The sequence below is a fragment of the Suillus subaureus genome, assembly GCF_016647635.1.
Source record: "Suillus subaureus strain MN1 chromosome Unknown BJ212scaffold_5, whole genome shotgun sequence".
NCBI lineage: Eukaryota > Fungi > Basidiomycota > Agaricomycetes > Boletales > Suillaceae > Suillus > Suillus subaureus.
The window spans coordinates 1,578,616-1,606,377 of record NW_024538561.1 but is presented as its reverse complement, the minus strand read 5'-3'; the positions used below and the strand labels follow the sequence as shown (position 1 = coordinate 1,606,377).

The 27,762-nt window shown below is 47.6% G+C and overlaps 10 protein-coding genes across 10 annotated transcripts; 5 read left to right on the top strand and 5 right to left on the bottom strand.

Annotated features, from left to right (window-relative positions):
* Positions 1–2,297: 2,297 nt before the first annotated feature.
* On the top strand, positions 2,298–7,054 carry BJ212DRAFT_1566970 (P-loop containing nucleoside triphosphate hydrolase protein). Its single transcript, XM_041341980.1, has 21 exons — positions 2,298–2,668; positions 2,725–2,827; positions 2,880–2,891; positions 2,957–3,062; positions 3,115–3,344; positions 3,399–3,448; positions 3,501–3,740; positions 3,836–3,916; positions 3,972–4,115; positions 4,175–4,230; positions 4,262–4,735; positions 4,785–4,881; positions 4,930–5,183; positions 5,232–5,346; positions 5,404–5,523; positions 5,575–5,730; positions 5,782–5,919; positions 5,970–6,188; positions 6,238–6,396; positions 6,446–6,584; positions 6,631–7,054. Exons 1-21 carry the CDS (start codon positions 2,369–2,371, stop codon positions 6,828–6,830), a joined length of 3,393 nt encoding a protein of 1,130 aa, XP_041197320.1. The 5' UTR covers positions 2,298–2,368; the 3' UTR covers positions 6,831–7,054.
* Positions 7,055–7,336: 282 nt separating this feature from the next.
* BJ212DRAFT_1445079 (thiamine diphosphate-binding protein) lies at positions 7,337–9,146 on the bottom strand (the record flags this gene model as incomplete). The annotated part of the gene is made up of 9 exons (XM_041338054.1): positions 7,337–7,450; positions 7,499–7,890; positions 7,946–8,243; positions 8,302–8,414; positions 8,463–8,470; positions 8,528–8,583; positions 8,697–8,775; positions 8,829–8,854; positions 8,904–9,146. The coding sequence occupies 9 exons, from the start codon at positions 9,144–9,146 to the stop codon at positions 7,337–7,339; spliced, it is 1,329 nt and encodes a 442-aa protein (XP_041197319.1).
* A 1,209-nt stretch (positions 9,147–10,355) lies between these two features.
* BJ212DRAFT_836793 (uncharacterized protein) lies at positions 10,356–10,966 on the bottom strand. The gene is made up of 2 exons (XM_041344176.1): positions 10,865–10,966; positions 10,356–10,787 (listed from the first exon to the last, which is right to left on the bottom strand). Exons 1-2 carry the CDS (start codon positions 10,895–10,897, stop codon positions 10,536–10,538), a joined length of 285 nt encoding a protein of 94 aa, XP_041197318.1. The 5' UTR covers positions 10,898–10,966; the 3' UTR covers positions 10,356–10,535.
* Positions 10,967–12,044: 1,078 nt separating this feature from the next.
* Positions 12,045–14,045, bottom strand: BJ212DRAFT_1331365 (uncharacterized protein). Its single transcript, XM_041334760.1, has 8 exons — positions 13,965–14,045; positions 13,648–13,906; positions 13,356–13,590; positions 13,259–13,299; positions 13,038–13,198; positions 12,826–12,989; positions 12,276–12,775; positions 12,045–12,226 (listed from the first exon to the last, which is right to left on the bottom strand). The coding sequence occupies exons 2-8, from the start codon at positions 13,684–13,686 to the stop codon at positions 12,176–12,178; spliced, it is 1,191 nt and encodes a 396-aa protein (XP_041197317.1). The 5' UTR covers positions 13,687–13,906; positions 13,965–14,045; the 3' UTR covers positions 12,045–12,175.
* Positions 14,046–15,534: 1,489 nt separating this feature from the next.
* Positions 15,535–16,910, bottom strand: BJ212DRAFT_1445077 (mitochondrial K+-H+ exchange-related-domain-containing protein; the record flags this gene model as incomplete). The annotated part of the gene is made up of 5 exons (XM_041338053.1): positions 15,535–15,932; positions 16,010–16,069; positions 16,162–16,342; positions 16,443–16,580; positions 16,644–16,910. The coding sequence occupies 5 exons, from the start codon at positions 16,908–16,910 to the stop codon at positions 15,535–15,537; spliced, it is 1,044 nt and encodes a 347-aa protein (XP_041197316.1).
* A 67-nt stretch (positions 16,911–16,977) lies between these two features.
* Positions 16,978–17,718, top strand: BJ212DRAFT_836446 (uncharacterized protein). Its single transcript, XM_041344175.1, has 2 exons — positions 16,978–17,456; positions 17,521–17,718. The coding sequence occupies exons 1-2, from the start codon at positions 17,042–17,044 to the stop codon at positions 17,565–17,567; spliced, it is 462 nt and encodes a 153-aa protein (XP_041197315.1). The 5' UTR covers positions 16,978–17,041; the 3' UTR covers positions 17,568–17,718.
* A 1,790-nt stretch (positions 17,719–19,508) lies between these two features.
* On the top strand, positions 19,509–20,948 carry BJ212DRAFT_1331342 (Zinc/iron permease). Its single transcript, XM_041334759.1, has 5 exons — positions 19,509–19,747; positions 19,805–19,880; positions 19,939–20,351; positions 20,405–20,586; positions 20,641–20,948. Exons 1-5 carry the CDS (start codon positions 19,648–19,650, stop codon positions 20,800–20,802), a joined length of 933 nt encoding a protein of 310 aa, XP_041197314.1. The 5' UTR covers positions 19,509–19,647; the 3' UTR covers positions 20,803–20,948.
* Positions 20,949–21,102: 154 nt separating this feature from the next.
* On the top strand, positions 21,103–22,154 carry BJ212DRAFT_1264089 (mRNA capping enzyme; the record flags this gene model as incomplete). Its single annotated transcript, XM_041330400.1, has 5 exons — positions 21,103–21,313; positions 21,359–21,408; positions 21,468–21,738; positions 21,791–21,915; positions 21,969–22,154. 5 exons carry the CDS (start codon positions 21,103–21,105, stop codon positions 22,152–22,154), a joined length of 843 nt encoding a protein of 280 aa, XP_041197313.1.
* A 125-nt stretch (positions 22,155–22,279) lies between these two features.
* On the bottom strand, positions 22,280–23,364 carry BJ212DRAFT_1445073 (uncharacterized protein; the record flags this gene model as incomplete). Its single annotated transcript, XM_041338052.1, has 4 exons — positions 22,280–22,677; positions 22,727–22,871; positions 22,925–23,174; positions 23,228–23,364. The coding sequence occupies 4 exons, from the start codon at positions 23,362–23,364 to the stop codon at positions 22,280–22,282; spliced, it is 930 nt and encodes a 309-aa protein (XP_041197312.1).
* A 669-nt stretch (positions 23,365–24,033) lies between these two features.
* On the top strand, positions 24,034–26,863 carry BJ212DRAFT_1477310 (nineteen complex-related protein 2-domain-containing protein; the record flags this gene model as incomplete). Its single annotated transcript, XM_041339526.1, has 11 exons — positions 24,034–24,222; positions 24,279–24,352; positions 24,407–24,603; positions 24,651–24,845; positions 24,891–24,999; positions 25,048–25,163; positions 25,218–25,465; positions 25,515–26,081; positions 26,133–26,393; positions 26,453–26,743; positions 26,795–26,863. The coding sequence occupies 11 exons, from the start codon at positions 24,034–24,036 to the stop codon at positions 26,861–26,863; spliced, it is 2,316 nt and encodes a 771-aa protein (XP_041197311.1).
* Positions 26,864–27,762: the final 899 nt, after the last annotated feature.

Sequence of the window (27,762 nt, the reverse complement as noted above, 5' to 3'; positions counted from 1 at the left end):
TTTTCTACTTGAACAATAGCAAAGCAACACACATCTGCGCATCGTTACTTGGAAATAGACGACCACCCGGACTTAAGTGCACTTAAGTCATGCTTTCATAGCTAACGTAAATAAACTCCTCTCCGAGTCAGGCTGGATCCCATAGTAATTTTGACATGTGTTTCATAGCTGAGCTTGATAACCAAGTCCAGTGGGCGCCCGACAATACATTGTAAACGAGTTGCGGATCTCTCTTCTGCTACCCTCTCGTAGGCAGACCAACAGAAGGAAGACAGTTGCGATTGGTTCCTTCTCCGAAAATCCAGTGGTGACCTTGCAACGGCCACCAGCCCAATAATATCGTACGCACAGGTCCAGGCGTCCAAGTCAAGGTCTTGCGGCGGTGTCTCGTCATTTCCGATATCTGGTGGTACAGATTAGAACTCGGGCCCCGAGTACAAGCCTGGGACTGTGGAAAGCGGCGTGTGGCTGGAACCAGTACGCGCCACGAGGCTACGGTTTCCGGAGAACACCCATGGGATCACTTGGAACTTCTCATATGAATGAAAGTCTGCAATCTCAAAATCAGAAAGATCTAGTCGAGTGATCATACGGGTAACTGAGATCCTCCCCCCAGTCATAGGGGTCTCTCTTGAACCGGGAACCAACGACGTTCATGGTTGCAAGAGAGATGAAAGAATCACCGAGCTAAGTCTGTAAGGTGTGAAAACATTGAATCGTAATCAAGAATGAACGAAGTCGAGGTACTTATGAATTAGGTTTCTACAGCGGAATAACTCGAACAACTTCCGGATATTAATAGACCATATTGTGTTCCATGAAGTGGTCATCATCGACGAGCTCCGGGTACATAATCATTGATTGGACTGGGCTTGTGACCATTCTCCAAGAGCCTAGTAAGCCCGTGAGAGGATGTATCTGACGTTCAGTCTCGGAATGGCACGTAGAATGTTGCAAGGAGACTCTGTCTCGTTGATCAAGGAAGCGCAACCTGACTCTCTTAGGCCCACAGCTGTGATCGGGTGAGAGAGTAGGGATACAGCAGGCATAATTGAGGTTATAGAACGGAGTGTGCGAGCCAGATGTAGAATGGTACAGTGGACAAATATGAAGGTCGATGAATCCAGGACCTTCCCTTCAAGACGCTGAGTCGACTTGAACTTGCTACATTAAAGTGTGATTTGTACTTTTCACATCTTGTCAATGTACTCTCCTGCTCCAGAGATGCGGGATTTTACAACACGCGACATAGATACTAAGATAGTGAGGACTTGGAAAGAGCAAGCCAAGATCAGCGGTGATCAACTTAAAGGTTTTGAGACCTTCAAGTTCGTCTGTACTGTGCTCTCTTGGGAATGATCAGCTACAAGTCATTTAAACCTCGATGCATTTGAATCGCGTAACTCACCGTTGAATCCAACCAGATGCAGTTGGTATTGAGTGGACGAACAAAAAAAAAGATTGTACCTTCGCATCATCTTCCAGCCAGAATATATGAGGCAACGGGTCTCATTAATCTTACTTCTCCCAATAGGGTTGAGGTCCTTCATGAGATTTTTGGCAAAGTAGTCTGCATCGTAGTGGTTGGTAAGGAGGCATCGATGACAGTCCAGAATGAGGGTTTGATTGAAATAAGATTCAGAACATTCGACAGATGGTGTCCCTACATTAGCTTGTGTTGTGTGTTGGTCATTTGGACTGTCGAAAATGGAGTCTATTGAGTCTATCAACGCCTCAACAAATAACGGCCTGAAAGGGTAGACCAAAGGTGAAGGGGTTCGACCCTTCTGCGACCTGATTGCAATTTTGAGATATCAGGTCACGCACGGTACGCCTCCTATTGGCTGTAACAGTGCACTCACAAAAGATCGAGATGCTCCAAGTAGAACCTAGCGAGATCGAGGAGCCCAGTCACTGTAAGAGCCACTGATATTATCCGCGATGCTTAGATGACCAATGGCGCTGGGTGCATGGATAATCATGTGCCCCAAAAATCTAGCGAACATGAGCAGTGGCAGCATGGACTCAAGCAAGTGAGCCCGAGAATGCAAGTCAAGACATCGGCAGTACAGTAAACTCGAACGAAGTCACTACCAGGATAAGTAACTCCATGCTCAGCTTATTATTAATTGTACATACCTATCAAGCAAATTGTACAGGATTGTATGCTCAAGTGGGAGGGTGTGTATGAGAAGACCGAGAGTGACGAGACACTTGCTCGAGTTCACCAAAATATAAGAAAAGGAGGTAATTAGGTTGGTTTTATTGAATTGTTTGTTCTTATTGTCGTCGATAGTGTGGCAACCTTTCAATTGCAACGCGTCGCCGTCGCGTTCTTTCCCCTTCACGTACACTGTCTGCAGCAGTAATGGCAAAACGCAAAGTCATTGTTGACGACGACGACGACGACGAGGCTCTGGATGCTCTATCTCAACACTCTAAGCGTGCCAGGACTATTGATAGCGATGATGAGGTCGTTGTTGACCGCTCGCGACACCGCAATAGGAAGTCTGGTAATGGCAACGGCAAGGCACGTCAGGAGGATAGCGACGAAGACGAAGAAGATTTAACCCAGGAGGAGCATGACGAGGAAGAGGAGCAACGCTTCGAAGAACTCAATGGCGAGGCGATTCGCCAGCGCCTCGAGCAGAAGCGTAATACCTTCGGTGTTAGTGGGATGTCAGCTACCTCTAGCGATGGCCCAAACTGATCCATGTGCTGTAGGGTATTGCAGAGCACGGAATCATCGAGTCTATTGAGATGCACCAGTTCATGTGCCATAAACGACTTACTTTCACGTTTGGACCTCAGATTAATTTCATTATCGGTGAGCGTCACTTCTTCAAGTACGTTAAACAGATACTGAAATAGCTCTATAGGTCACAATGGAAGTGGGTGTCGTATCTCCAGTGGCTGATAACTCTTGTGTTTCGTTTCACTGACTTACCCCTGTCAGGCGGAAAGAGTGCCGTCCTGTCCGCGATCACAATCGCACTTGGAGGAAAAGCAAACTCGACAGGACGCGGTAGCGGCCTGAAATCTTTCATTCGTGAAGGCCAACAGTGAGATTAAGTCACTCAGGTTTATGTTACTGATCTTGAGACGTTACATAAGGATATCAGAAATCACCATTTCGCTCAAGAACCAGGGCGAGGAAGCATATAAACCCAAAGAATACGGAAAGAGTATTGTCGTTACGCGTAAATTTACCAAGGACGGATCTTCTTCGTGGAAAATCAAGAGCAAGGACGGCAAGGTCGTGTCCACAAAGAGAGACGAGCTTTCAGCCATCTGTGATCACATGAACATACAGGTCGATAACCCCATGAATGTCCTTAGTCAAGGCGAGTACTTTATGCATATATGCGTCTTGAATTCCATGTTAAAGTTTTACGTAGATGCTGCTAGGCAATTTTTAAGTGCTTCCCATCCCTCCGACAAATACAAGGCGGGTTTACTTTCACATTCTAGTGTTCTTAGTTCACGTGCATGCATTGCAGTTCTTCCTACGAGGTACCCAGCTATCGCAGCTTTCCGAGGAATACGACGCTTGCCTTGATAATATTAACCAGACCAAGAAGGTGCTACACCAGAAAAAGCAAGTTCTTCCTGACCTACGTGCCACATTCAAGGAGGCGAGCGTGCGCTTTGAAGAAGCAAGCAAGGCACGCGAGCAGCGCTGCAAGGTTGATGAGCTCAAGAAAGAGCTTGCCTGGGCTCATGTCGCAGCGAAGCAAGCGGTAAGAACAGATCTCCTTAATATTTCCCTTGATCCGTGTGGCATGGTTGATTGTGTGTGTTGTGAACAATGAGCTGATGCAGCTATAATTTCTAGGAGATGGAAGCGAAGCTTGGGGAAGTTGCGAAGCAGGAACGCCGCTTGCCCAAGATCGAGACTGAGATGAAAGCAGCTGAGGTGCGCCACCAGAAATTCATGGGTACCGATATTCATATACTCACATTCTCGTCAGTCCCAATTCCAACTTGCCTCTGATGCTGTAGAACAATTCGATAAGGAGCATTCCGCACTTGGCGACATTGATCACCTCACCAAGCAGCGCGACGATCTGCAAGAGAAAATGCGCAGCAATAGGGTAAAGATAGGAAACTTCAAGGTCTATCCACCTTATCTTCTGCTTTACTTCTTGTCTAACATAATTGTCTTTTCATTCAGAATGACGAGAAACAAATGAACACTTCTCTTAATTCTCTCAATGATGCCATTGAGACGTACACGAGAAATATTGCTGAAGAAGAGCAGTCGTCTCGCTGCAGACACACAAGTAAAACGAGACGAGCTTAACCGAAGGCTGGAGTTTGCCAGAACAGATGTCACGAACGCCGATCGGGCGCACAAGGACTTCCTTGAAGCTAAGCGTCAAAAATTGGCTGAGCAGGATGGCATTAAGCACAGGGGGCTCGCCGCCGAAGCCAAGAAGAATAGCGCACAGGAGCGTGTTGTTGCGGCCCAGAGTATGATTTCTCAGTGTAAAGAGAAAGGCCAGAACGCTCTTGCTCCGTACGGTCGAGATATCAAGGGTGTCCTCGACCAGATTGCGAAAATGAGGTGGCATGGGGACGTGCCTGTCGGTCCGCTTGGGATGCACGTCAAGCTGAAGGACATGGCGTGGGCAGATTTGATGAGAATTCAGCTGGGAGGCCTGATGAGTGCGTTTGCGGTCACCGATGCCAGGGACAGGCCACAACTCAAGAGGTTACTTGATCAAACGAAGAAGTGTGTTAGCCAACCCTTCAATTATCTCGTCGGGCTGACCATGACATAGCTCTCATGTTAATATCATCATATCCGAGCGCGACATGTTCGACTTCAGCGCAGGGGAACCACCCAACCACATTCCCACTGTCCTTCGGGTCCTGGAAGTAAGTCTGCACCGTTCTCGTTACTGCTTATTAAATTCTATCATCCAGATCACAGACCCTTACGTTCTCCGTTTGTTAATCAACCAAGCAAATATCGAGCGTACAGTCGTTGCGCCCAAGCGTCTTGATGCTGACAACATCCTGAAACGAATGAATGGAGGAGGTGTAGCGTGGGCAGCCGATTACATGCGTGTCCATCGATATCCCGAGGGAGGTGGTCAGTCGATCAAATTGCATAGGCTTCTTCCAAATGATCCCCGCAACATGATGTTCACGTCGAGTGACTCTGCCTCTGTGCTTAGGTTCGTCGATGTTGCACGATCTCACAATCATGCTAAACCAATTTGCAGCACTTGGCAAGAGAACTTGCGGAATGCGGAGGGTGAATGTAGGGCTGCACAAGAAGAGGCTGCTCAGCTCAGACAGCAGTTCCAAACCCTGGGACGCGAAATCAATAGAATGGATGTCAGTCTCCCCTGTTCCTCTTTGTTACACTGTTCCTGAATATGTATGGCTTACTAGGGACAAGAACGCTCTTTATTCGAAGCCCACCGTGCTGCGAAACAAGAGCTTGCTTCGCTTCAGGAGGAGGCAAAGGAAGAGATGCCGGCTGATATCATGGGATTGCAGAGCGCGAAAGATGTATGTTCAGGTGGATTTTATCTGTTCCAGCTGACAACCCTCTTCGTACAGGAAGCCGAAGCGGAAAAAGCCTCGATCATGCAACAATTCGAGGATGCAGTTAGTAGAAGAATGGCTATCGATCAAGAGCAGAATACTTTACTTGTGGAGTTGAACAAAGTCAAAGCCCAGATCCATAACTTTGAAGAAGCACGTCAGGAAGTTCAGGCAAGAGTTACTCTCACGTTCCGTCTGCTGTCACCTAACGCCAGAATACAGAAAAAGATCGAGGACGCTGCCGCGAGCCGTCTTGAAGCCCAAAACAACAAAAATCACTACACAAAGAAGCTCGAGGAAGAAAAGAAAAAGGTTGATGCCATTGATGTCATTGCGAAACAGCTGCAGGAGGAGTTCATAGTAAATATTTCTGCATTCACAAAAGGGCTTAAGCGCTGATTTTTTATCAGAACTGGACCACAAGTGCTGAAGAGTATTGCGAACGGGTTGAAAATCCTCGCAAAGTCGATGTAGTGGAGCGCACTCTCGAATCCGTTCAGAAAGCACTCAAAGAACGAGAGCGCAGGCATGGCGCAACGGTCGAGGAAATGACGATTGAGGTAAACAATGCGAAAGTCGTCCTAGACAGCGCGGAAAAGGATCTAAAAAGTCTCGCTGCGCTGAATAATGTAAGGCTGGCTCGCGCTAATGATTCATTTCACTGATGTCATTCTTTAGGCTCTGAAGAGGTCGCTTGTTATTCGCTTAACCCGCTGGCAAGAATTCCGGCGCCACATTGCCCTGCGATGCAAGGTTGTATTCCAGTACCATCTTTCCAATCGTGGGTACTTTGGAAAGATTCTGTTCGACCATGCCAACCAAACGCTCCAGCTGAAGGCACGCCTCCTCATATGCGAATGACTTGCGACTTACGTTTTGGAACCAGGTTCAAACTGATGATCAAATGGCTACGCAAGGAAGGGACAAAGATCCCCGGTCGCTGAGTGGCGGAGAAAAATCATTCTCCACGATCTGTTTATTGCTCTCACTATGGGATGCGATTGGCTGCCCCCTTCGCTGCCTAGGTCAGTGCACATACACAGATATACTCTCCTTTCTGACCGCTTTTAGACGAGTTTGACGTTTTCATGGATGCTGTCAATCGCCGCATCAGTATGAAGATGATGATCGACACTGCCAATGCTTCGGATAAGAAGCAGTATATCCTGATCACGCCCCAAGATATGGGCAACATCCATGTCGGCCAGACAGTCCGTGTCCATCGGATGAGTGATCCTGAGCGCGGGCAGGGCATTCTGGCGTTCACTTGACCTTTGGAGTTTGTTTGCTCTCGTGTCTTCTCTGGTCTCGACAGGTCGTAGACGTATTCAGATGATACATTATTCGTCGCCTTTTATTTTAGTCATGCTTTTCGAGTATAGCACTAACACCTAAGTATTAATATGCCAACTAGTCAGACGCAGTTCGATATAATGGTAGTGCTAGTGCTAATAAATACGAGCAGCCATTTTTTGACTGTCACTCATTTAGCCTCATGATATGGTGCTCAGTGCTGTGCAGTGGCATCCTAAATTGTCCTCTGGACATCGAGCTTTATCGCTCCATACACGGAACTCCTGAGCCAGGTTATTATTTGCTAGTTGTCGATGAAATTTAAATTCGTGCCAGATCTAACTAAACTAGTTCTGTCAACCGAATTTACAATGTTTACACAGTTCCATGTATGCTGGGTTTGCGGGAATGGTTATCCTGCAATAATGCATTGCATGCAATTGATCAACCGAATGACGGTTGTGAAATGGTATCGAGGGAAACATCAATCCGACAGCTTCTTCCCTTCATCCTCGAAGATCTTAAGCTCATTCCGCCATGGCTCCCACACTTGTCCATATTTCTGGAGCAGTCCCGCCAACTCCTCCCGCTGTTCCCTCTGTAGCCAGAATGAGTACGCGTCACTGATGGATCCAACTATACTCACTATATTCCAAGGCTCTTCTGAGTATACATCACTGAATAGCTCCGTCAGGTTAGGCTTCTTAAGAGTCTCCGCGCGCTTGAACGCTGCGAGCACATCCTGTTTCAAACGAGACTTGAGCTCTTCCTCTTCTGTCCCGTTCCACCATCCCCGGGATTCCATGAATAAGCGGAATCGCGTGATAGGGTTGTCAATCTTCTTTCTGTTCTCGACTTCCTGGCGTCCCCTATACGCGAACGAGTCGTCTGACGTCGAGTGATGGCCAACTCTGTAAGTCATTATCTCGACCAGGACTCCCCGACCGCCTTCTAAGCATCTCCTTCGCCCCTCTTTAACAGCGCTCATTACCGCAAGCACGTCGTTTCCATCTACACGAACGGTATCGACACCATAACCTGCGACGAAAGTTCAATTACTGTGACACAAACGCCCAAGATGTGATCAGGCTACCTGGGCCTCTTGCGCTTAGAGAATCGCCATAATATTGTTGCGAGCTTGGGGTGCTGATAGCGAAGCCATTGTTACGTGCCAGGAACAATGTTGGTGAAGGCAGCGTGGAAGCAAGGAGCATTCCAGCGTGAAAGTCCCCCTCAGACGCTGCCCCTTCCCCAAAAAATACGCAGGCCACATTCTTGGAACGTCTCTCTGGGTCACGTTTCAGTGCATAGCCAACGCCAGCAGCTTGTGGTATTTGAGTTGCGAGTGGAGATGATATCTGATGGAAATGATGCTGTTTGGAACCGAAATGCTAACAGAGTGCCAGTCAATTCTGAACAAGGAAACGACAATGGGGCAAGGTGACGTACCACAGGCATCTGACGGCCTTTGCCAGAATCTTCGTGGTTTCCGAAACACTGAGCCATGACACGATCAAGAGTGAAGCCACGCCATAAGAGCACCCCAACTTCACGGTACTGTGCTGTAGTGGAATTAGCGAGAACATAAGTAATGAATAAATCCGCCCGACCTAATACTCTGGAAACATGACTCGTCGTTAACTTAACCGAAATGACGGTTCTCAGGGAGACTTACTCGTCATCATCAGCCAGTGCAGCAGCAGAGCCGATCACGGCAGCCTCTTCTCCATACTTGGTAAGGGGTCAGCAATTAGAATTCACGCTGCGTAGCCATTTATCTTACAGAAGTCATCTAAAGAATTGTCAGCAGATGTTTGAGAGACATCATTAGATTGTGCACATACATAGAAGGATATTTTGCCCTGGCGTTGGACATTGTAAAGTATATTATCCAGTGTCGGAAGCAACTGCATATTCTCATATCTAATTCAACCCTGTGTAAGCTAAGATCTTGAATTACGGTGGAACCAACCCACAATCGTCGGGCGAACTGTTCGCTGATCTAAATGAACTTAAACGTCAATGAGTTTGTTTGGTACGGAAGAGCGCACACATGCCTCAGGCACCTCAGCACCTTCTATTGGAATACCAGACCCATCAAGGACTCTATAACTCGGTATCTTGCTACCGTCGCCAGTTACAGAATTGAAGAATGCGAGCTTCGACACGACCGGTGAATCTGTCGTGGGGAGACAACCTAATGAAGAAGAGGTAGGTTGGGTCGAGAGTGCCCGACCTCTGGAGCGAACCCTCGTCAGCAAGGGAGAATATTTGACTGACAATGAACGCATCATTTCTAGAGACGCTCGGATGGTGGTAGTTCCGGAATAAGAGCACCACGGAGCTTGTCAGGTTCCGTTAAAGTAGGATTCAATCTACACGATATTATAACAGTCGTAAGTACTTACGTTCAGTGCGCCATTATCACAAGAACGTATGACGCTACTCTTCCGACCCAGCCAGCACCCCACAGGAGTCGGAAGTCACGCAAATGTTATTGTACTATCCCCTACGGTCGTTAGTCTAGACTCTATTCGTGAGTTCGTGAGGAAACGTGATGGTTGGTCACGCGAGATAACGGTAGGTCACGAAAATCAGCGTGACTCACGAAATGGCACTCACGTAGCCTGTACTATGATCCCTTCGGAACAGTGCAATCAGCACTCCACAGAAGTTGGCTCCAGCATCGTTTCTGTAGGAGACGCCATATTCCTAATCAGTTTGGAAACGACTGAAGGGATCCTTTGGTGAGTGGATTTAGGTCTCGATGGGCTAAAGGCCACGAGACCCGGGATCCGAAGCTTCCTCCCTTAACCGTACCCGGGTCCGCAAACTACCCTACCAGTGGGTCAAGGTTAACATATGCAGGTCGCTGGTCATCGGACGTGGTTGCAGTCTTGCAACGGAACCTTTACTCCCACTAGGTATAGGCTCAGTATAATCCTAAATAAAACGAGAAGGTCGGCACAGTTGCTTGATGAGAGCTTTCACGATCTCCGCCATTCTAGCGTTCCTTTTCTCTAATGAACTTTTATCCTAGGAGACGGGTGCCTGCAGCGGGTGTTAAGAACGTGGTCTGCCTCGCGACGCTCTGCTGGGCGCTCTGGCTTGGGCTTCGCTTATTCAAGTTCAAGCCAGTCGCCAAGTCAAGTCTAAAACCACCAGTACAAGGTATTGCAAGCTCTTATATAATTAAACTCATTATCAGTGAAGGAACTTGGAACTCGTGTGAGAGCTCCCCCCGGTTGATTACAAAGTACTTGTCGATCGAAATCGAGAATCGTCAGCATCAAACTGGTGATTCGGCTTTGATTCAATCGTAAACGTGTGACGGTATGCAAATTATGATATGTATGGAGTTTGCATACTACGGTTAAAACTTGTATCTTCTGTCGTTTGAAGTTCATACACAGTGATGGATGAAATAGTGGTTGTCACTACGACATCTAGGTCCACTTGGGTGAGGGGCCACGAACGTTATAGCGACCCAGTAGGACCTGCTCATATCCCGAAGATACCCCATGAATGCACATAGTTGCCATGCAAACAATACTGTTCGGAGATCGTAATACGTCTGACTTGGTATTTCCATGAGGCTTAAAAAAGCATCAGGCTCGTGCAGGTCTATAAAATGGTTGAGAATTGTGCACTGCGGGATGGAATTGTTGCAAACACACTTTTGGTCAGTCTTTTGGTAACTTTAAAGCTTCCTCTGCAACTTTCTTGCGGCCGCCCATAAGTAATGTCACATAATCCGCGCCTCCGAGAATATGTTCTCCCGTGGCCTTGCTTGATGACGGTTTTGACTTTGACTTTGACTTAAGATCTGCGCGTCTCCTTGTGGCTTGTACCTGTAATGATACTACATGTGGAGCCGATGTTTTGGCAGCGCTGAGAGAAGGGTGTGACGCAGATGATGTAGCTGTCTTCTTTTTCTAAGGGGACACAACGAGTCATTGTTAGACCCAGAAGCTTCGAAGTTTGGGATTTAAATTGATCGTCGACAACTCACAATGCGTTTGTGCAGTTTTGCGTTCCGCCCCATCTTGATGGTCTAAATTTCTCGGAAAGAGACAATACTACCTGCTTGTCACGTGCACCGCAACAAAGTCTGTTTGAACACAGTTTAACACTCTCATGCCACAGACCTTACAGAACCATATAACTTGGCGTCGGTCGTTCCGTACTGATGTAGTTTCAATAATAGGAGAAAGGCAATGTACTTCGACAACGACCTCTGGTCATTAGCAACTCGACTGCTAGTGTGCCAGCTCTGTCTTTATTGTGGAGGTGAGCTTGAAACTTTTATAATCGGAGTGTCATTTTATTCACAGTTGGTCAGTCTCGGTGCGCGAAGAAAGTTTACGCCGGATGCTGGTATACAATATATTTGGCTAAAAGCATCAATGCAACAGCAGTGGTATTAGTATTGCTGTCCCTCAGAGGTGCGGTACGTACATACCACATGCTTCTTGCCGACTGTTCTCCCCCAGGATCCATAATCATCGGCAGCCATTGGTACTGGCTGCAGTATCATTTAAACTTTGACCCCATATCTTGTGGAATGCATCGACGTTGATACTCTTGTTTCGCCCCAAGCGCGTGTGGGTCTCGATTTAGACCCATGTGATCATCACTATATGACGCGCAATTATACCGGAAGCTTGATCATCATCGCTGTTGTAAACCATGCGGTCTCGAGCGCCAGCGCAGTGGAGATTCAGTGGAAATGAATACATTGAGCGCAGTGATGTGGTACAATGGTCTTCTAGTGTGCTCATTTCACTAGTGAATTATAACCATCACTCTCACAATTGCAACCAGTCCGAGGCGCCGTCCGTCCATACGGATCCTACCAGCGCAACGCCTTCGTGATTGCTGTCATTGTCTGTTTACCTATATAGTTACATCGACAGCCCTTACCGCTTGGTACGGAAATTGATCACGCACAAGCCAACTTTGCGCCTCCCAAGACAACAGTCTTTGAGGTGATCCAACATTAGCCCTACCAAAACTGCATTTGGGACAATCATCTACGATGTGGTCCTTCTAAACCTCATCACTGTCTTCGCGAACAATGTTGTGTATGATATTTCTAAACCGTTGTGGGGGTTGAATTCGGGCTTCTCCTGGGCTCCTATCTTGAATATCGTAATTGTGTGCTGGGATCGCTGACTGAGTTGTCATGTTATCACACATCACAATTAAGTACATGTAGTAAGGGATCGTGGTGCAAAGTGTCAAAATGCTTGCGCGTTAGATATTTCTCAAAAACTGCACGGTATAGGGCTTTGAAACATGCATGATAATAACCAATCTGTCATCAAGCAGTTGGGTAGACATATGTGGATTGGGGTCGAGACCCAAGTCCACTCTGCACGTCCGATTAGACGGATCACCGCTAAGATGTGTGGTATACTCACCTCTTCATAAATTTTCTCTATCCATTCCATATTTGCAATGGAGTCCTCAGGGCTCATCCAGGTTTGTGGTGTTCGGCCTTTGACCTTGTCCACAAAAGCTTCCAGCTGGTACCTGTAGGTAGACCACCACTCCTCTCCTTTACCGCCCTCGAATGTGTATGCTTTCTCTGTTCTCGGAGCGCCACCGTCAGGTCTCACGGTGATATAGTGGTAAATCGTTGGCATCACGAAGTTGAACATCTCGATGGAGCCACGTTCACAAACTGCGCGGACGGAAACTTCCGGCCAGCGAGGGATGAACCCCCACCGGGGAGGGATGGCCAAGTCGCATTTGATAGTGGACCTCACTGGTTCCTCGCCAGGCTTTAGAGAAGCAAAAGTGAGATTGGCGGTGGTGCCTGTATCGATACGTGGATCTCTTGAGAACCGCATTGCGGTTGCGGATATCACCGCACTAGGGTTTCTTGATGTAAGATAACGAACACAACTTAAAGGGTAACCTTGTAAGATCGCATTAGAGGGGCTCATTTCGAGTGAAAGGACAGCTGACATCCGCAATCCATCATTGCACCGCCACCAATATCATAGTTCATCCGAATATCATCGTTGCCAATAGCACCCTTCGGAATCGCAAGAGTTGCATTTACCTCCTTAATAGCGCCCAGTTCGCCGCTGTCAATGATAGCCCTGACACGTTGAATAGCGGGGTGAAACCTGAAATTCGTTAAGACGGCCCTGTGTTGCGATTAGATAGACACTTGCTTATAGTGGAATGCCTCAAGAAGAACGAGCCCTTTCTGGTCCGCGAGGGAAAACATACGCCGGGTTTCTTCGGCAGTATTGCCACTGGGCTTCTCCAGAAGTACATGCTTGCCAGCAGCAAGAGCTTTCATCGTCCATTCGTAATGTAACCCGTTGGGCAGCTAACGGGCGATCAGTCACAGCGACTTCAAGTTCGCACGCAACAACGTTCGATCACACACGGGATTGTAGATGATATCTATTGCAGGGTCATCGAGAAGTTCTGTCATACAGCAGTAAATACAAAGGACGTCACTGTCAACATCTTGTCGTACTTACCTTGATAGCCATCTTTCCCCCCATACCACTTCTTGAAACCATGCTTCTTTGCGAAGTTCTCGGCACGACTGATGTCCCGCGCCGCCACAGCATAAAGTTCTACCTCTGGATGGCTTATCGCAGGCAAAACAAGAGCAGGGGGAGCGATTGCGGCTGCCCCTATAATACCAATTTTCAGGGGAGGAGAAGCATCGTTATCTTCCGCGTTGAGTGAGCGAGGCGGACTAATGAAGGCCTGTGATCAAAACAATGAGACTCATGTAAACGGTATGGTCGGTAGAAGCCGACTTACCGCATAAACACGCTTGAACACACCAAAGACGGAGGACATGATAGGCAAGTGTTGTATCGCTGCCAGCTGTAAGTTCACGGTGAGAGTCCAAAAAGGAATCTGGTCACAGCCTGGTCAAAATTCACACCAGTACCAGTCTTCAATGATAACTGATGAATGTAACTTCAAAGCGAAAGTGGACTCGGCGACGAAACAAAATTCGTCCAGGGTGATAATGAGGTCTTGATCATGAGATTCCAATAAAATTTCATGAGCCCCGTGAGTTAGCGACTTATCATATAGGGGCTACTGACATATGTCACATGCCTGTATGCAGGGCTATTCGAATTCGTAAGTAGACTAGCTTGTACATTGCTCGACGATTCGACAACGATGGCATTTAAACGACATCATTGACATGCATCTATTTATCCCGATGGAGCGAAGTGAACCAGCAGAGTAAGTACGGCAAGGGGAGAACAGGTGATAGAGCAAGAGGCCGCAAGCTAGGGCCAATAAGTAACTGAGTAGCGTCAATTTAATTAGGGCCCACTTCAGTGTGGGGGTCCCTGTACTACGGGTCGGTATCTGCCATCTTCCAATTGATATTTGCTTGAGGTACATGTTACTTTAACAGGCCATCAGTCGGACTTATGTACTATCAGATAACGAGGTAACGGCAATACTTGCAAATGCTATTCGTAAAGCCTGACTAAGCTGGTCTCAGGGTTTTAACTTGTCGAAGCGCCACTCCGTAGATTGGCAGGGTCAACATAACCAATAACTGCGAGGTACCAACTGCCATGGGCTTCTATTGAATGGTTTCGTTTGAAAAGTGCACCGTAGATTTCGATGCAGTGTGAGGTAGCCCTGCTATCAAGTCCAGCGGTATGGTAAGTTAAATATGTCAACACCGGTGTGTTTGTTGTTCTTATCATCTGGTAGATAGTGGTTAGCTGTGGTAGCTTGAGTGTCGCGACCTTCAGTTTTTACACGGGTCTCGCTTGGCATTACGGGTCAAACAATCATTAGGGGTGGTAATCACAATAAACACGGAACTTTTACATGAGCGCAAGCTGGTACTTAACTGGGGATATCTTTGAATTGTGGTCGATATTACTATCCGAAGGACACGGCAAAAATCACAAACATAGACACAGGATTAAGCTGCAGACTAGAATGTAGATGTGGTCTGAGAAGAGCACAGGTAAACGGGACCCCGTGTGATTTGGGGTTGGTGCAAGGTTCGCCCGAGCGTGGACCAGTTCATGGTGGTTTGTACGCAAGGCTCGATTCCTATTGAGCGACCTTGCGCCGAAGCGAGCGACGGAATGTGGCCATATCTCCATGGCCTGACCGGTAGCCAATGACAGGAACAGTATTTCAAGATGAAACCCCGATGCCGAAGGGCTTCGAAGGGTTATCCTGCTCGCGTATAACGAAATTTAATGACGCCTGTCAAGGAAGCTGGGGACATGCTACATTGTCCGGGTTATGGAAACAACCTGTTCTAAAGTTGACGCAATAAATTAAGACTGGACAAGTACGGATCAGTGCTAAGTTTGCAAACACCTCGTTTGGCGCTAGCGTGTCGAACGAGCTGCTTGAGGATACCAATAGGAGACAACAGGCTTACAGATATAGGAGTGCCATTTCTAACGTGACAAATCGAAATGGAACACGACCGAGAACATTTATTCAAATGGTTCCATGCTCTGGATTGACGAAGCTACGAAGCCTTGCAAATCCGCATTCATGATCTAGAACTTCTACTGTAGATGAAGCGATGGAGCAAAATCGGCTTTAATGCAGCCAATCATACGCGTTGCATTGCTCACCATGGGATGTAATGCCCATCGAGCTTGTTGCTCCAGTGCTTAAGAAAAACGCGTAGCTCATTGACAACTATCACCGGCCGGGTGTTCCTCCGAGACGTCCGCGCACTTGTTCTACCGCGCGATACATGTCTGCCGCTGACGATTGTGGAAGACCAAAAAGCTGCAAGATATGCGGAATGGCTTTGCGAGTAAGTAATAGCCGTTGCGAGGTCTTGCGCACGTTAGATGCACCGGGCTGTGATGGAGAAGCTGAGACATCACTGGGCGGGCAGCCACTATTCGTGCTTGAAGCATTTACCGGTAACGATGTCACGGATTCAGGAGGGGGCGCCGTTGGCGAGCGCAAACTTTTGATGTTCGGTAAGGATGGGACGTGAGAAGCGTAGAGTTGATCAAGTGCCGGGCTCGGCTCTGGCGCAATCAACCCGTGATCTAGAAGGGATGATAGATACTGTGAAGTTCTATATGCTGTATAGGGTAGTCAGAGTGTATCGACAAGAAGTGGGAAAAATGGTTATTCCGTCTCAAAAAAAGACTGCACTAACCTCTGTAATGTGACCAGGATCTCCATGCACAGAAGAAGAATGGAAGGTTGGGTATGACGGCTATAACGACATGTTATTTTTTTTTGGATCGGAGGTGTGAGCAAATGTCGAAAACACGTTACTCAACAACGCGTCGCGACCGGAAGACTCACGGACAAGGATGAAGGGGGCCGTCAGTGGAGCAATTGCCATCCACATCCAAAATCCTCTGCGATGCCGGGGTTCCCGACTGGTTAGAAGTGTGCGAAGGTGTACAATTGAGGGATGCAATATTTCATCCATACCAGTGGGCGGTAGTGAAGCGTAAATAGATGGCGGATAAATGAGGGGTATCTAACAGGTAAGGTCAATACACGCTCGGAATCCTCGGATAAAGCATCATTCATCTTACTCGTAAGGCCTCCCTCGGACTTTGCTGTTCCGAGAAATTTACCTCATCTGCTTCTTGTCCAGTTATATCCGAGTCTGCGTGAGTAATCGATGGCCCTAAAGAAGGGTCAACGCCTTTCAGGACTAGCTCCTCAAAGTCTATGCGGTCGACAATGCGTTCGCCAAGCTCATAAGTTTGCAACTAGATGGCCGAGACATTTAAAAATTGACGACCGGACACAATATTTCAGAAATAAAGACCTGCCTTCCAACTGCCTTCGGGTGCCTTTCCAAAACCAGCCCAAAGGTCGGCAGCTTTTGTGGACGCCCATTTCATCGCTCGCTTCATAGCAGACTGGTCTTGACTTTTAACACTGTTGCCTTGAGAGAGGTCAAAATGGTAGAAGATAAGCATGCGGTTGGGGTTGAAAACCGCGTGTGGCTTCAGGCCTTGATCAGGCGGGATCTTTGGGCGAGCAAGAGGCAAGGCAATGATGCGCATTGTACGCATCGCTTTAGGAAGGGCAGACATGATCCTGAAAGTAAGAATAGAAAAGCATTAATGTTAGGGACAGTCTGCAAAGAATTCAGTGGACCACGTGACATGTGGCAGCGAGGGCTCAACACGACTTGCAAGTTGCATCGTGATCAGCGCTATTGACCATGAATTCTCCTGATCCCGGTTCCCCGATCTCAACAGATTCATCTGATTCACCTCCACCCGATGATGCCTTCCAGTTCGTGCGTGATTCTCATACATCGTTCCTCCATTCTGCCACGACTCAAATATTGGGAAACATCACGTCGGTGATGCCCAGCCCTGGGTCTAAGCGCCGCCTCCCTGGCGGCTCTTCCTTCGATGGTCCTTCACGGAGAGATGCAAAGACGAGGAGACGAGAGGATGCAATGAGCATGGTGGGAAATTCTCGCCGAATGACAGAAAGCCAAAATCAAAATGCAGGAGGAAGCAACTCTGGAATGACTGCAAGTAATGCCTGGGGAACAAAGGGCGAACACGGGAGCAGGCGTGATAAGGAAGACCTTGTTGATGTTTTAATGGCAGAACAACTTAGAAAAGGTCGGTCACGATTGTAGGTTTAATGATAATCAATCTGATTGTTATCGTATGCTGTTACTTATAGAATTTGGGGATCCGTTCTTGGAGACAGTCATTAAGAGCCCAAGCTGATCGATGTACTACACCATCTAAATCGTTCCCCCTAGTTGGTGAGGAATGGTTCTTGCATGAAATTCTCACCGTTCACCTGTATTCATTCCGCCATATAACCGCTCATATCATAGTCGTATTCGTATTGGACCGGCAGGAACGTCTTCTGAGCACACGAAGTTACATTCATTCAAGTGACATTCCTGAGTTTTTTTTCCGTTCTGTGGTAGCGTCGAACTTGCATGACTCTCTTCCATATCAGCCCGCGGTGACAAGTGTAATATTAGCACTCTATGTTGCGAAATACATCATCAATACATTCCTATCCCCGGCCTGGCGCCCGCGACTGCTGAACAGGGATCGGATACCCGGATACTCCCGCATTAGCAGCCCCTAACCACCATATCTCCCTTGTGTTGTTTCCTGGGAATGGGTTTCCATCGTCGTTAAAGAATGGCATCGCCTGTGGAGTGGTTCTGACTCGTCTCTGCTTTGATGACAGTGACAGGAGGGCAGGAAACAATCCATATTCCATGGCACAAGGAAATGTCCCAATCTTCGCACCCAGGGCAGACTGTAGATCGTCATCAAATGTGCTATCTTTCGCAAGTTTGTAATGGCACATCGGACCGACAATCCAGTCTTCAAGTATCCAAATTCATGTATGAAGAACTTCGTTTAGGTCATCCCGTACTCGTGCCGCCATACGATACGCGTTGATTATCATTTTCCCTGAAATGAGGCTAGTACTGCCGGAATCTCTGGCTATACACCGACGGCCAAACCAGCTCGAATTTCCCCGTCTTCGATCGAGAGAAACGAAGTTTGCGTTTTTTTGTTAGTGAAAAACGAATCACTGTTCTTTGGGGTCGTGGACCCTACGTGAGATCCTATAGCCCTATTTGAGTGGGGGGGGGGCTCATTCTTGACTTCTTATCACGGGGGTTTGCGTTCAAGTTGCTTGCAAGGTATCATTACTTTAGCGTCAAGAAAGGGGGGGACTGTCTGACCTGACAAAGATAAGGTTCTATTCTGAGTACCGGGCCGAGGCACACCCATCTTCCTTGACTGAACTTTCACCGTCACGCGTCCGCGTCAAGGTAGAGATCCTGCTGCACAGCTGCCCTGGTTCGGTTCTGACCTTGGCTATCGACGAGGAGCACAAAATAGAGTCAACAATTCAATTCAACAACAACTGGGATTGTTTCTAGAAAAATGTGGACGTGTCTAGGTACTAATTAAAATCCAAGACGGCAAACCAGCACAAGTTCTATGATACTCCGTGTCTGTAAGTGACTATGTCCTTGGGGAGTGAAGGTTCACTTGACTTGTTCGTGGTATAAGCTAGGTTGGTTCGAGACTGATGGCATGCACCACGATCGTATGGTGGATATGGTCGCAGATTGCGCAACTGAACCTCCGCTATATATGTGATAGGATCTCGGACCTCAATATTCGGGATCGAGAGGACAGACATTCCGAACGCGCTTCATCGGAAATTAAACCAGACATGCTAGATGAAAGAGAGAATCAGAGTGGGTTCGGACAAACCGAGGTCAGCGAAGAAGAAGGTTAGATCCAGACGATGGTCCATCGTCGCAATCAGATCTGTTTATCGAGTTGGCAAACACACACGAATTGTCAGGAGTATATCATGATCACAGCATCCTTTGTCGACTGTTCCTCGTTACATATCCCGAAGTCCAATATCTTGCCAGTATTCGAATCGTGCCGTGAGGGATTCAGATAGGCCACCATGACTGCCAGTCACTGGCTGGTCCATCTGAAACTGATCGTCGCGGGTGTTGATGGTCGGCCGGCTTATTCGAAGGAGATGGGCCTCTCTCTTCGTGGTCATTTCTTGCGCATTCAGTTCCCTGTTTGACAAAATCGTCCTGAGAGTTTTAAGTTTTTGTGTTTTGTACATCGCATTGCAGACTGCAGTGACCGCACGGAAGTAAATGAAAAGGTTCGAACTCCGCGATGTCGGTACAGTGTACTTACCATACGAGCGCTCGCCTCGAGTCGACATCCTGGTCCAATCCCTGGCCGTTTTGCAAAGACATACATCAATCGTACTGATACTGATCTTGCGAGCGGAATGGCATCCAGTGGTTTCCTGCACATCGTATCTATGTCTCTAGTCATGGGAGCTGCATCCTTTGGGGCTGGCCTCGTACCGTTGTCGTCGTCAATGACTAGTATGCACTACGCTGGACTTCAGTTGTATTTGGATTAAGCGTTATTATTGTTCGCAGAAAGTCACTTTGCGAAGTTGTCTACCTTGAGCACTGGATTACTCATTGGTGCTGCACTTGGTGTTATTATTCCCGAGTGCGTCTCGATATCTTCTCCTTCAAAAATTTCCGCTTCTAATTTGCAATATTAACAGAGGAGTAGCAAGCACGATCGCTGGCGATCCTGAACCAGAATCGTACTCCTACAAGATCGCGTCATGCGTACTTTTGGGGTTTGCGTTCATGTTCCTCGTGGAGGAGTATGTATCCCCACATGCTCGACCGCTGATGCCTCTGGAGATTCGCGACGAAGCAGGAGATGTCCAATTTGATGTCGTGCTTGATGAGCTCGAGCGCGAGGAGGGCATGACGCTACCCGGTTCACATCCTTCTACCTTGCAAATGTTGCGACATGCACCTTCCTCAAGCTTACAACGCGCATACCCACTGTCATTAGGACTTATAGTGCATGCTTTAGTCGATGGATATGTACTGGGCGTGTCATCTCTTGAGACACAATCGGGTGCTCTATCTTTCGTTGTTTTCTTGGCTATCATAATACATAAGGGTACGCCTGATGGCTTTCTGTCACTCACTCATCCTGCTAACCACAGACCACAGCACCCACAGCGTTAGCTCTGACATCTTCTCTCTTGGCAACATCCCTTCCTCCTTCAGAATGCAAGAGACATTTGCTACTTTTCAGCCTCGCTACGCCAGTCAGTGCCATCTTCTCTTATATATTGTACACCCACACCGGTGATGGAAATAACCTGTGGGTCGGAACACCCTTATTATTTAGCGTAAGATCCATAAGCTTCTTACCGTCAATTGGCACTGATGTTAATACTCCACAGGGAGGTACCTTTCTCTATGTAGCGACAGTACTGAAGTCCCCTTCAGAACACGCATCTTCATCCACTCTAGAAACCATCAGCAAGACGTCACGAACGTTTCTCCTGCTGTTGGGAATGTTTTTCCCATTTATAATTAGTTCAATGCTGGGCCATGGTCATTGATACCATTGCAGGTCTGGGATAAATTTAAAGAATGCACATTAAATGGTCACGTAGGACTAGACACCGCCTAGTAGACACGGAATTTATAGGGTTTACTTACATCCTAGGTTGATCTCAGGGTAGAAAGGTCAACATATGCTTGGATTGCCTCAGCAGCCAGTTTCATTTACTTCTCTCCCCATGTCGGAAGACAGTCACTCTCAATCTGATGATAAAGAATCACCGCCACTAAAACGAGCCCGCCATAATGACCAGGCTTCCGAAGCCGCAAAAGTCAATCAACCATCCGTTTCATCCAGTATGAACACCAACTTGCCTCCATTGTCATTATCAATTCTTGGTGTTGAACCTCTCGATGAATTCATTCGAGAGATCGCTGATTTCGTTCACCATATGATCGTGACGAGACCCGTTCATCCAGATGCAAAAGTTGAGGTAGAAGCAAAACTTGGTATCCTCAGGGACCGCACAAGTGGGCAGCGCCTAATGCTGCCAGTTCTTGTGGAGACAAGTATGTTCACTAAGTTGTTCGTGGTCTTTGCCTAACAATCAGTAGTCTTAATCCCGAACGAGGTTGACCTTCGATTCGAGTCCAATATGTCTCTTGTCAGCTCCATTTCATGTAGTCCTTTAGCTATAGCTCACGCGAACATTTCGAACGGCAGACCCAGCACAAGCACTTCAACACCATGCTCAACGATCTGAAACTAATATCATCTCAACCGTCTCACCCGACGTCTCCCCTCGAGTATACCCATGTCAAGGTGATCGACTCATTCTATTCAACCGAGGATCGAGAAAAAATACGTGTTACCCGGGAGGAGAAGACCAATACCGTTCTTGAAATAACGCGCAAAATAAGGCTTGGGGATCTCAACATATATAGTCCCAAGAGGGCGGTGGATTGGAGGGTCAGCGTGTCGCTCGAAGTTCCAGGTAGGCTCGCATGCATCCTATCAGCTAGTTAATAATGACGATTGGTCGACAGTCCCCCATCCCATTGGATCTCCAACCCACGTACGACGGAAAGATAGGATATGCTACTCGCACGAGGAGTTCAACATCGACCTGACCCAAGTTCATTCCAATAATAATGCGGCACCCAATGCACCGGTATGGTGTCCTTTGAGTTGTCGCGAATACGATGCTGAGATACTTATACGAAGACTGAAGTTCTTCATGAGTTGGAGGTGGAGATCGCTCGCCCAGGACTGCTGCTTTCGACTGCCGCCAAACGCGGGGATCCAAATGTGTCAGAACTTGACCGCAACGCGTTTGATGAGCTGATTCGATCGTTTGTCAATAACGCCAGAATATTGGTCAAGAACGCGAACGACGGCTGGCACACGTAGTTACATCCGAGTTACTCTTCAACAGCTGTAACTCAGTAATTTTCGAGTATTCCGAATTATGACTTCAACTATACAACAACAGTAATGTAATACCCCTGAGCAACCAAAAATTAGTATCAGTACAATCACAGTCCAACAACTTCGACCAGATCTCCATCATCTAGGTCCGCCTCTCCGATTTCCATGTCATCTGCCATCTTATCACCATCAACCATTAGCTGAGGCATGGCTTGTGCAGTTCGCGGAGAAACAGGGTATCGATCAGATAGACCAGCCGCCTTGAGAAACGCTTTGACAATGGCTCCACACGTTGTTGTAGGTCGAACTGTAAGATTAATATTGTCCTCAGTAGCCGCCGACCTGAGCACGAGCTTGATTTTGTCGCCGCCAGTGGACTCGGCTTCCGATTCCGCGTCTGATTCTCTTTCCGGAGACGGTGAATTATTTGACGACTGAGCGGCCATTGGAGCCTGTTGATGGCGTTGAGCACGTACGTAATCCCAAGTTGTTTGATCACATGCTTCTATTAATAGTTGTCAGTTTCAGGCGCCCGTATACCCTGAACAACGCACCGAGCTCTCCTTCTGCCCAAATTCGAAGACCGTGCGGTGTGCCTGAAGCAAACAAACGTTTTCCATCGTGACTGACGACAAGATGGTCTACCAAGACAGCGGCCATGTCTGCCAATTCCTCAAACAAGTACCGGAATGTGTCATGCTAACGAGAGGTCAGTACCATCAGTGATGTTGTTGGTTGGTAAAAGCACTCACTCTTTTCATCTTAAAGTTCCAAACATCTTTTGTACCAGCTGTGTTCAGCGGATGAGGTTGCCATCGGACCTTGATGATAACTAACTCAGGGCCACCGCCTTGTTCTGGCGTGTTCTTGGTTGCTACAGCCCTTCTACGAACTTCCTCAGCGATTCTTGCGAGCTCCGGATTCAAGTCAGAAGTATCCGCTGGTTCATCGGGAGTTTGAATTGGTGAGGGGGCGCGAGGTGGAGCAACAGCAAGCGCTTGTCTGGTAAGTCTTCGTGAGTGATACAAGTCTCACCCAAAGTGATTTCACACAACCTGACCAATGCCCTCGCATTGTTGAGTTGGTGTATGGGAAGTTGTGGGGGTGGTGTAATAGATTCTGAGCGACTACGGTCTCTTTTGCGTTTTCGGGGGGACGTATCGTTACGTGAAACATTTGGTGTATTCTCCATGATTTCAAAATCGTCCTCTTCGTTATCTGAAGAAAGGCTACGAAGGATTTATCAATATAACTGATCCGGGGACCATATGATATTCAGGTACTATGCCGAAGTACTCTAACAGTACGAGATATAGCGACAAACTAGAGAGAACAACGCACAGAGTGACTATGTCCGCTGCTTGCCACCGAGGTAATTCATGCTGTTTATTTGGCTTCTTCTTGCGGTGCCTCGGGGTAGATTCCGGTTCAGTTTGTTCACCCCAATCGAGGTCGTCCTCATCAGCTTTGTCGGACGGAGTGTCTAAGAATCGGATTGTAGAGTGAGGTCAGTGTGATAACCTATGAGAGCAGACACACCCTTTGCCATTGTCCGAAGCTTGTTCCAGTATTGAGAGGTTCTTCCGCGATTACGCAAGAATATAACATCTTCATCGTCTAACTTGTTCCCTGCAATAGAATTTTGTGTTGCGCTCGTAGAAGAGGATGGTTTCACTGGTGATGGTGTTATATTTGAGTTGGCTGTTGTCGACGATGCAACCTTAGGCTTTGCCACTGGACGTGGCCTTGGACGCGGGCGCGTAGTAGACATGACGAAAGTACACAGCGTGGGAAGAATCCAAATATTGGCCTGCCCCAGTGGTCACCAGCTTCCATCCAATATTTTGCAAACTCTTCAGTAATGTTCAAAAAACCCAAGTCAAGGCTGGCTCCAAGGGGCAGGGAAAGGTCACCTGAAGACATACCACAAGCCACATCCGAGAAAGGGGAGAACGTCGAAGAGTCGCCAATAGCCCTCGCAGCTAGACTCAAGAACAAATCCAAGCGTACTAAGCCCAAATCTACGCTCAGTTTCGGCGGTGACGAGGAGGTTTGTGTTTTCACTTCATATACTATTGAACTCTCGCTTACCACTTAAGATGTTAGGCAGGAGATGGGGAAGTTTTTCAAGTGAAGAAATCAAATCTTAGTCAAAAGTTGTCCCTGAGTGCTCATCCTGCGTATGTTTATGTCTGTGCTGCAGTAGAATTCGGTTTGTTCATGAGATCTATTAGGAATTTACTGCCTGTCTCGCTTGACCAAGCTACCATTACTCCCCGCTCTAATGGGGCACCCGTATATGACCAAGCGTACCTCTCACAGCTGAAAGCAAGCACGCCTTCGTCACGACGTGTTCCAGTTGCTGAGGGTTATGATGCAGACGTTCCGATGGACCCAGCTGAAACTAGTTTGGAGGCCACTGAGATGTCTGGTAAAATTCCACTTAAAATGCCTTGTTCACTATCTAATGACGTGCAGTCGATGTTGACACAGTGATTCCTTCGGAATCGTCAATTCTATCCGCTAAACAAAGACGAGAACGCATGCGGACTCATGGTACAGAAGATGATTTCATATCTCTTTCTGTCACGAAACGTGATACCGTACCGCAGGGTCCACATCCAGAAAGTCGATTGATGCGCGAAGAGGATGAGCTTGGAGAAGGGGACGATGGTATGTCGTTTATCAGTTTTTTCGCACCAGCCTGACAAAGGACAGAGTACGCGGAGTATACGAGCGCTCAAGAACGCATTGCACTTGGCAAGAAGTCAAAAAAACTTGAAGCTTCGAAGCGCAAGGATGTTATGCAAGAGCTGATCGCAGATGCGTATGTATAAGCATCATGTTGAGAATTTTACTAACATTCCGAGAACAGCGATGAAGAAGATGAGGAGACCATGGAGTGGGAGAGGGAACAGTTGCGGAGAGGCGGTCCATTCACCACTTCTCACGAGGCGTCTCCTGCAAAGCAGGTCTACAAGCCTGCTGCAAGTAAGATATAGGTTTTTCTGGAGTTGTCGTTGACTAACTGGAGCCTTTGATAAGTTCCTACATCGACTGCGATACCCTCTCTTGGACCGGCAATGGACCGCCTGTCTCAGTCATTGACCGCGATGGCAACGTCGCATGCAACGAATGTGAAGGCAGCAGCGGCATTGGTTGATGAACGAGAACAATTGGATGTCCGCGAAACAGAACTACGCGAGATGATTACCAAAGCTGAAGTAAAAAGGTCGTGGTTCGCTGCATTCAAGGAATGGGTGGAAAGTGTGGCCACATTTCTTGATGAGAAGGTTAGTACCATCCTTATCTTACATCAAGCAAAATCTTACGGATGTTTAGTTTCCGAAGCTTGAGAAGCTTGAAGATGAATATATTTCAGTGCTCAAAGAGCGCTCTGAAATGATCGCTCAGCGACGCCAAGCGGACGACCAGGATAATCTATCATTGATTTTCGGTTCTCTTTCTCTTTTAGCGACCCCAGATCAATCTGAAGAGGTGGATGACCTGGGGCGAGTTCTACTTCGATCGAACCCTGTTACTGTTCGCCGTGAGCGAGAAGCCGCGCGAATAGCCCGTCGACTTTGTCGTAAACGTGAACGCGAAACCAGGGCCATCACAATGCAACTGGACCGGGAAGAAGGCTACTCGACAGACTCCTCTTTACCTCCATCGGACGCCATGGATTATCGAAGTGCTATGGAGAGAATAGCCAATGACGGGCATGGATTATTATCTGATGTACATGCAGCTGAGTTCAGGAACCCGAGCTTAGGGTTAGCTAAATGGTTTGGTGGATGGCGTAGACGCTTTGGTGATAGCTATACTGGTGCATGGGGTGGGCTTGGACTCGTCGGTGCTTGGGAGTTCTGGGTGCGACTAGAAATTCTCGGATGGAACCCCTTCGAAGTGCGTTGATTCTTCTATGCCATGAGACGTTTGATTTACCACCGGTATCAGACTTCGCACACCCTAGATGAATTTTCGTGGTGTGCTTCATTACACGAGTACTGTGGAGATAAGGATGAAGATTTAGAGCCGGATACAGGTCCGAATGATGACTTGGTTTCTGCGATGATTTCCACGGCGGTCGTGCCCCTCATCTGCAAGATAGTTGAAGCAGGCGCACTCGACCCTTATTCCGCATTGGACATCCGCAATATGATAAACCTGGCAGAGCAAGTGGAAGCTTCTATTGGACACGACAACCCCAAATTTCAGGTAACTAGATACCTCATGATCACCGCGAACGAGTTTGCTAATCTAACGCGATTATCTAGATGCTATTGAAATCGGTGTACTCCGTTTTTGAACGCTCTGTATCAGCATCGGAGTCCTTGATAGCTCCTTTTGTTGCACTCAACCACTCCGTCTTCGATCCAGATGCTATTGCCGCCCGTCGGCGTCTACTTCGTCATGCCTTAAAGCTTTTGGATACGCTCATTCGATGGCGCAAGTATACTGATGAGAAATTGGGCATTGGCGACCTTTGTGTTCGACATATGAACAATATAGTTTTGCCGATTGCCGAAAGCGGGTGGGAGGTTGGAGGAGAGGAAATAACTCGAGAGGTAATCGACGGAAATGTCGGATGTTTTCGTAGCTGACTCTACATCTTCTAGATGATTGCCATGATGCCACACGAAGTGATACGCGCACTGAAAGCGCCATTAAATTCCTTGGCATCTTGAATTCAGTGTTGTTCTTATGGCGGCGTTCGAGCGGGGTATGTAATTACTTCGAGTTATCCCCTTGTTTCTCCCCGAGTAGTCCACGCTGTATGGCGAGGATAGTGCAGGGTACCTCCTACGTAATCACACTATCACCGCTCGGCGCTCGGAAGATCAATATGAAGCCAAATGACTGTCGTGCAAAGCCTCTGTGGCTTCTATACGCATGGACGGTTCGTTCCGCTGTCAGACACTTGCACCGTTGTAGCATTCCCCACTGTCACGCGTTTCCACGATCACCCCATCGTTTATGTCGGATCCCATTTCTAGACGCTGACACAGATTTACCACAGATTCGACAGAAGGAATAACTTTCAACTTAGAAAATACGTCTTGTGTTACGTGTTTTACCTCGTCGGAATACCTTACACGACAATATTTGAACTGTGTTCCGTAACTGCTGTAGCATTCGTGAGTTTCAATCAAATTAATGTCTTGAAGCCGACAAGTACACAAGTCTGATTACTACAGCCGACCCTGTTTATGCGATATCAACATTTCATCTTCCGCGTTGTGAAATCATGACGCAGCTTTTATTGTTGGTTTCTGCGTACCCCTCTGAGTCACACAGTTGTATCCGATGTAGGATCAGTCGTTATCTCTCGTCAGGGTCCTCTGGGAGCGTGCAGGACCACGAGTGCGATGTGCGTGCCCTTCTTGGTAACTATTCGGGATGTTTTTGGTTGTCTCTGCTCTCACTGGACCTTGTCATTCGCAATTCACAGATTGGACTCACCCCAGCCCCATGGCAGTGGGGGCTTCTGTCAAGGGATTTCCCGATCCCGCTTGTACGTGACCATCTTATTTGAACTTATTTTGCCCGATAAGGATTTCTTGAAGAAGTTGCAACGTGACCCCGG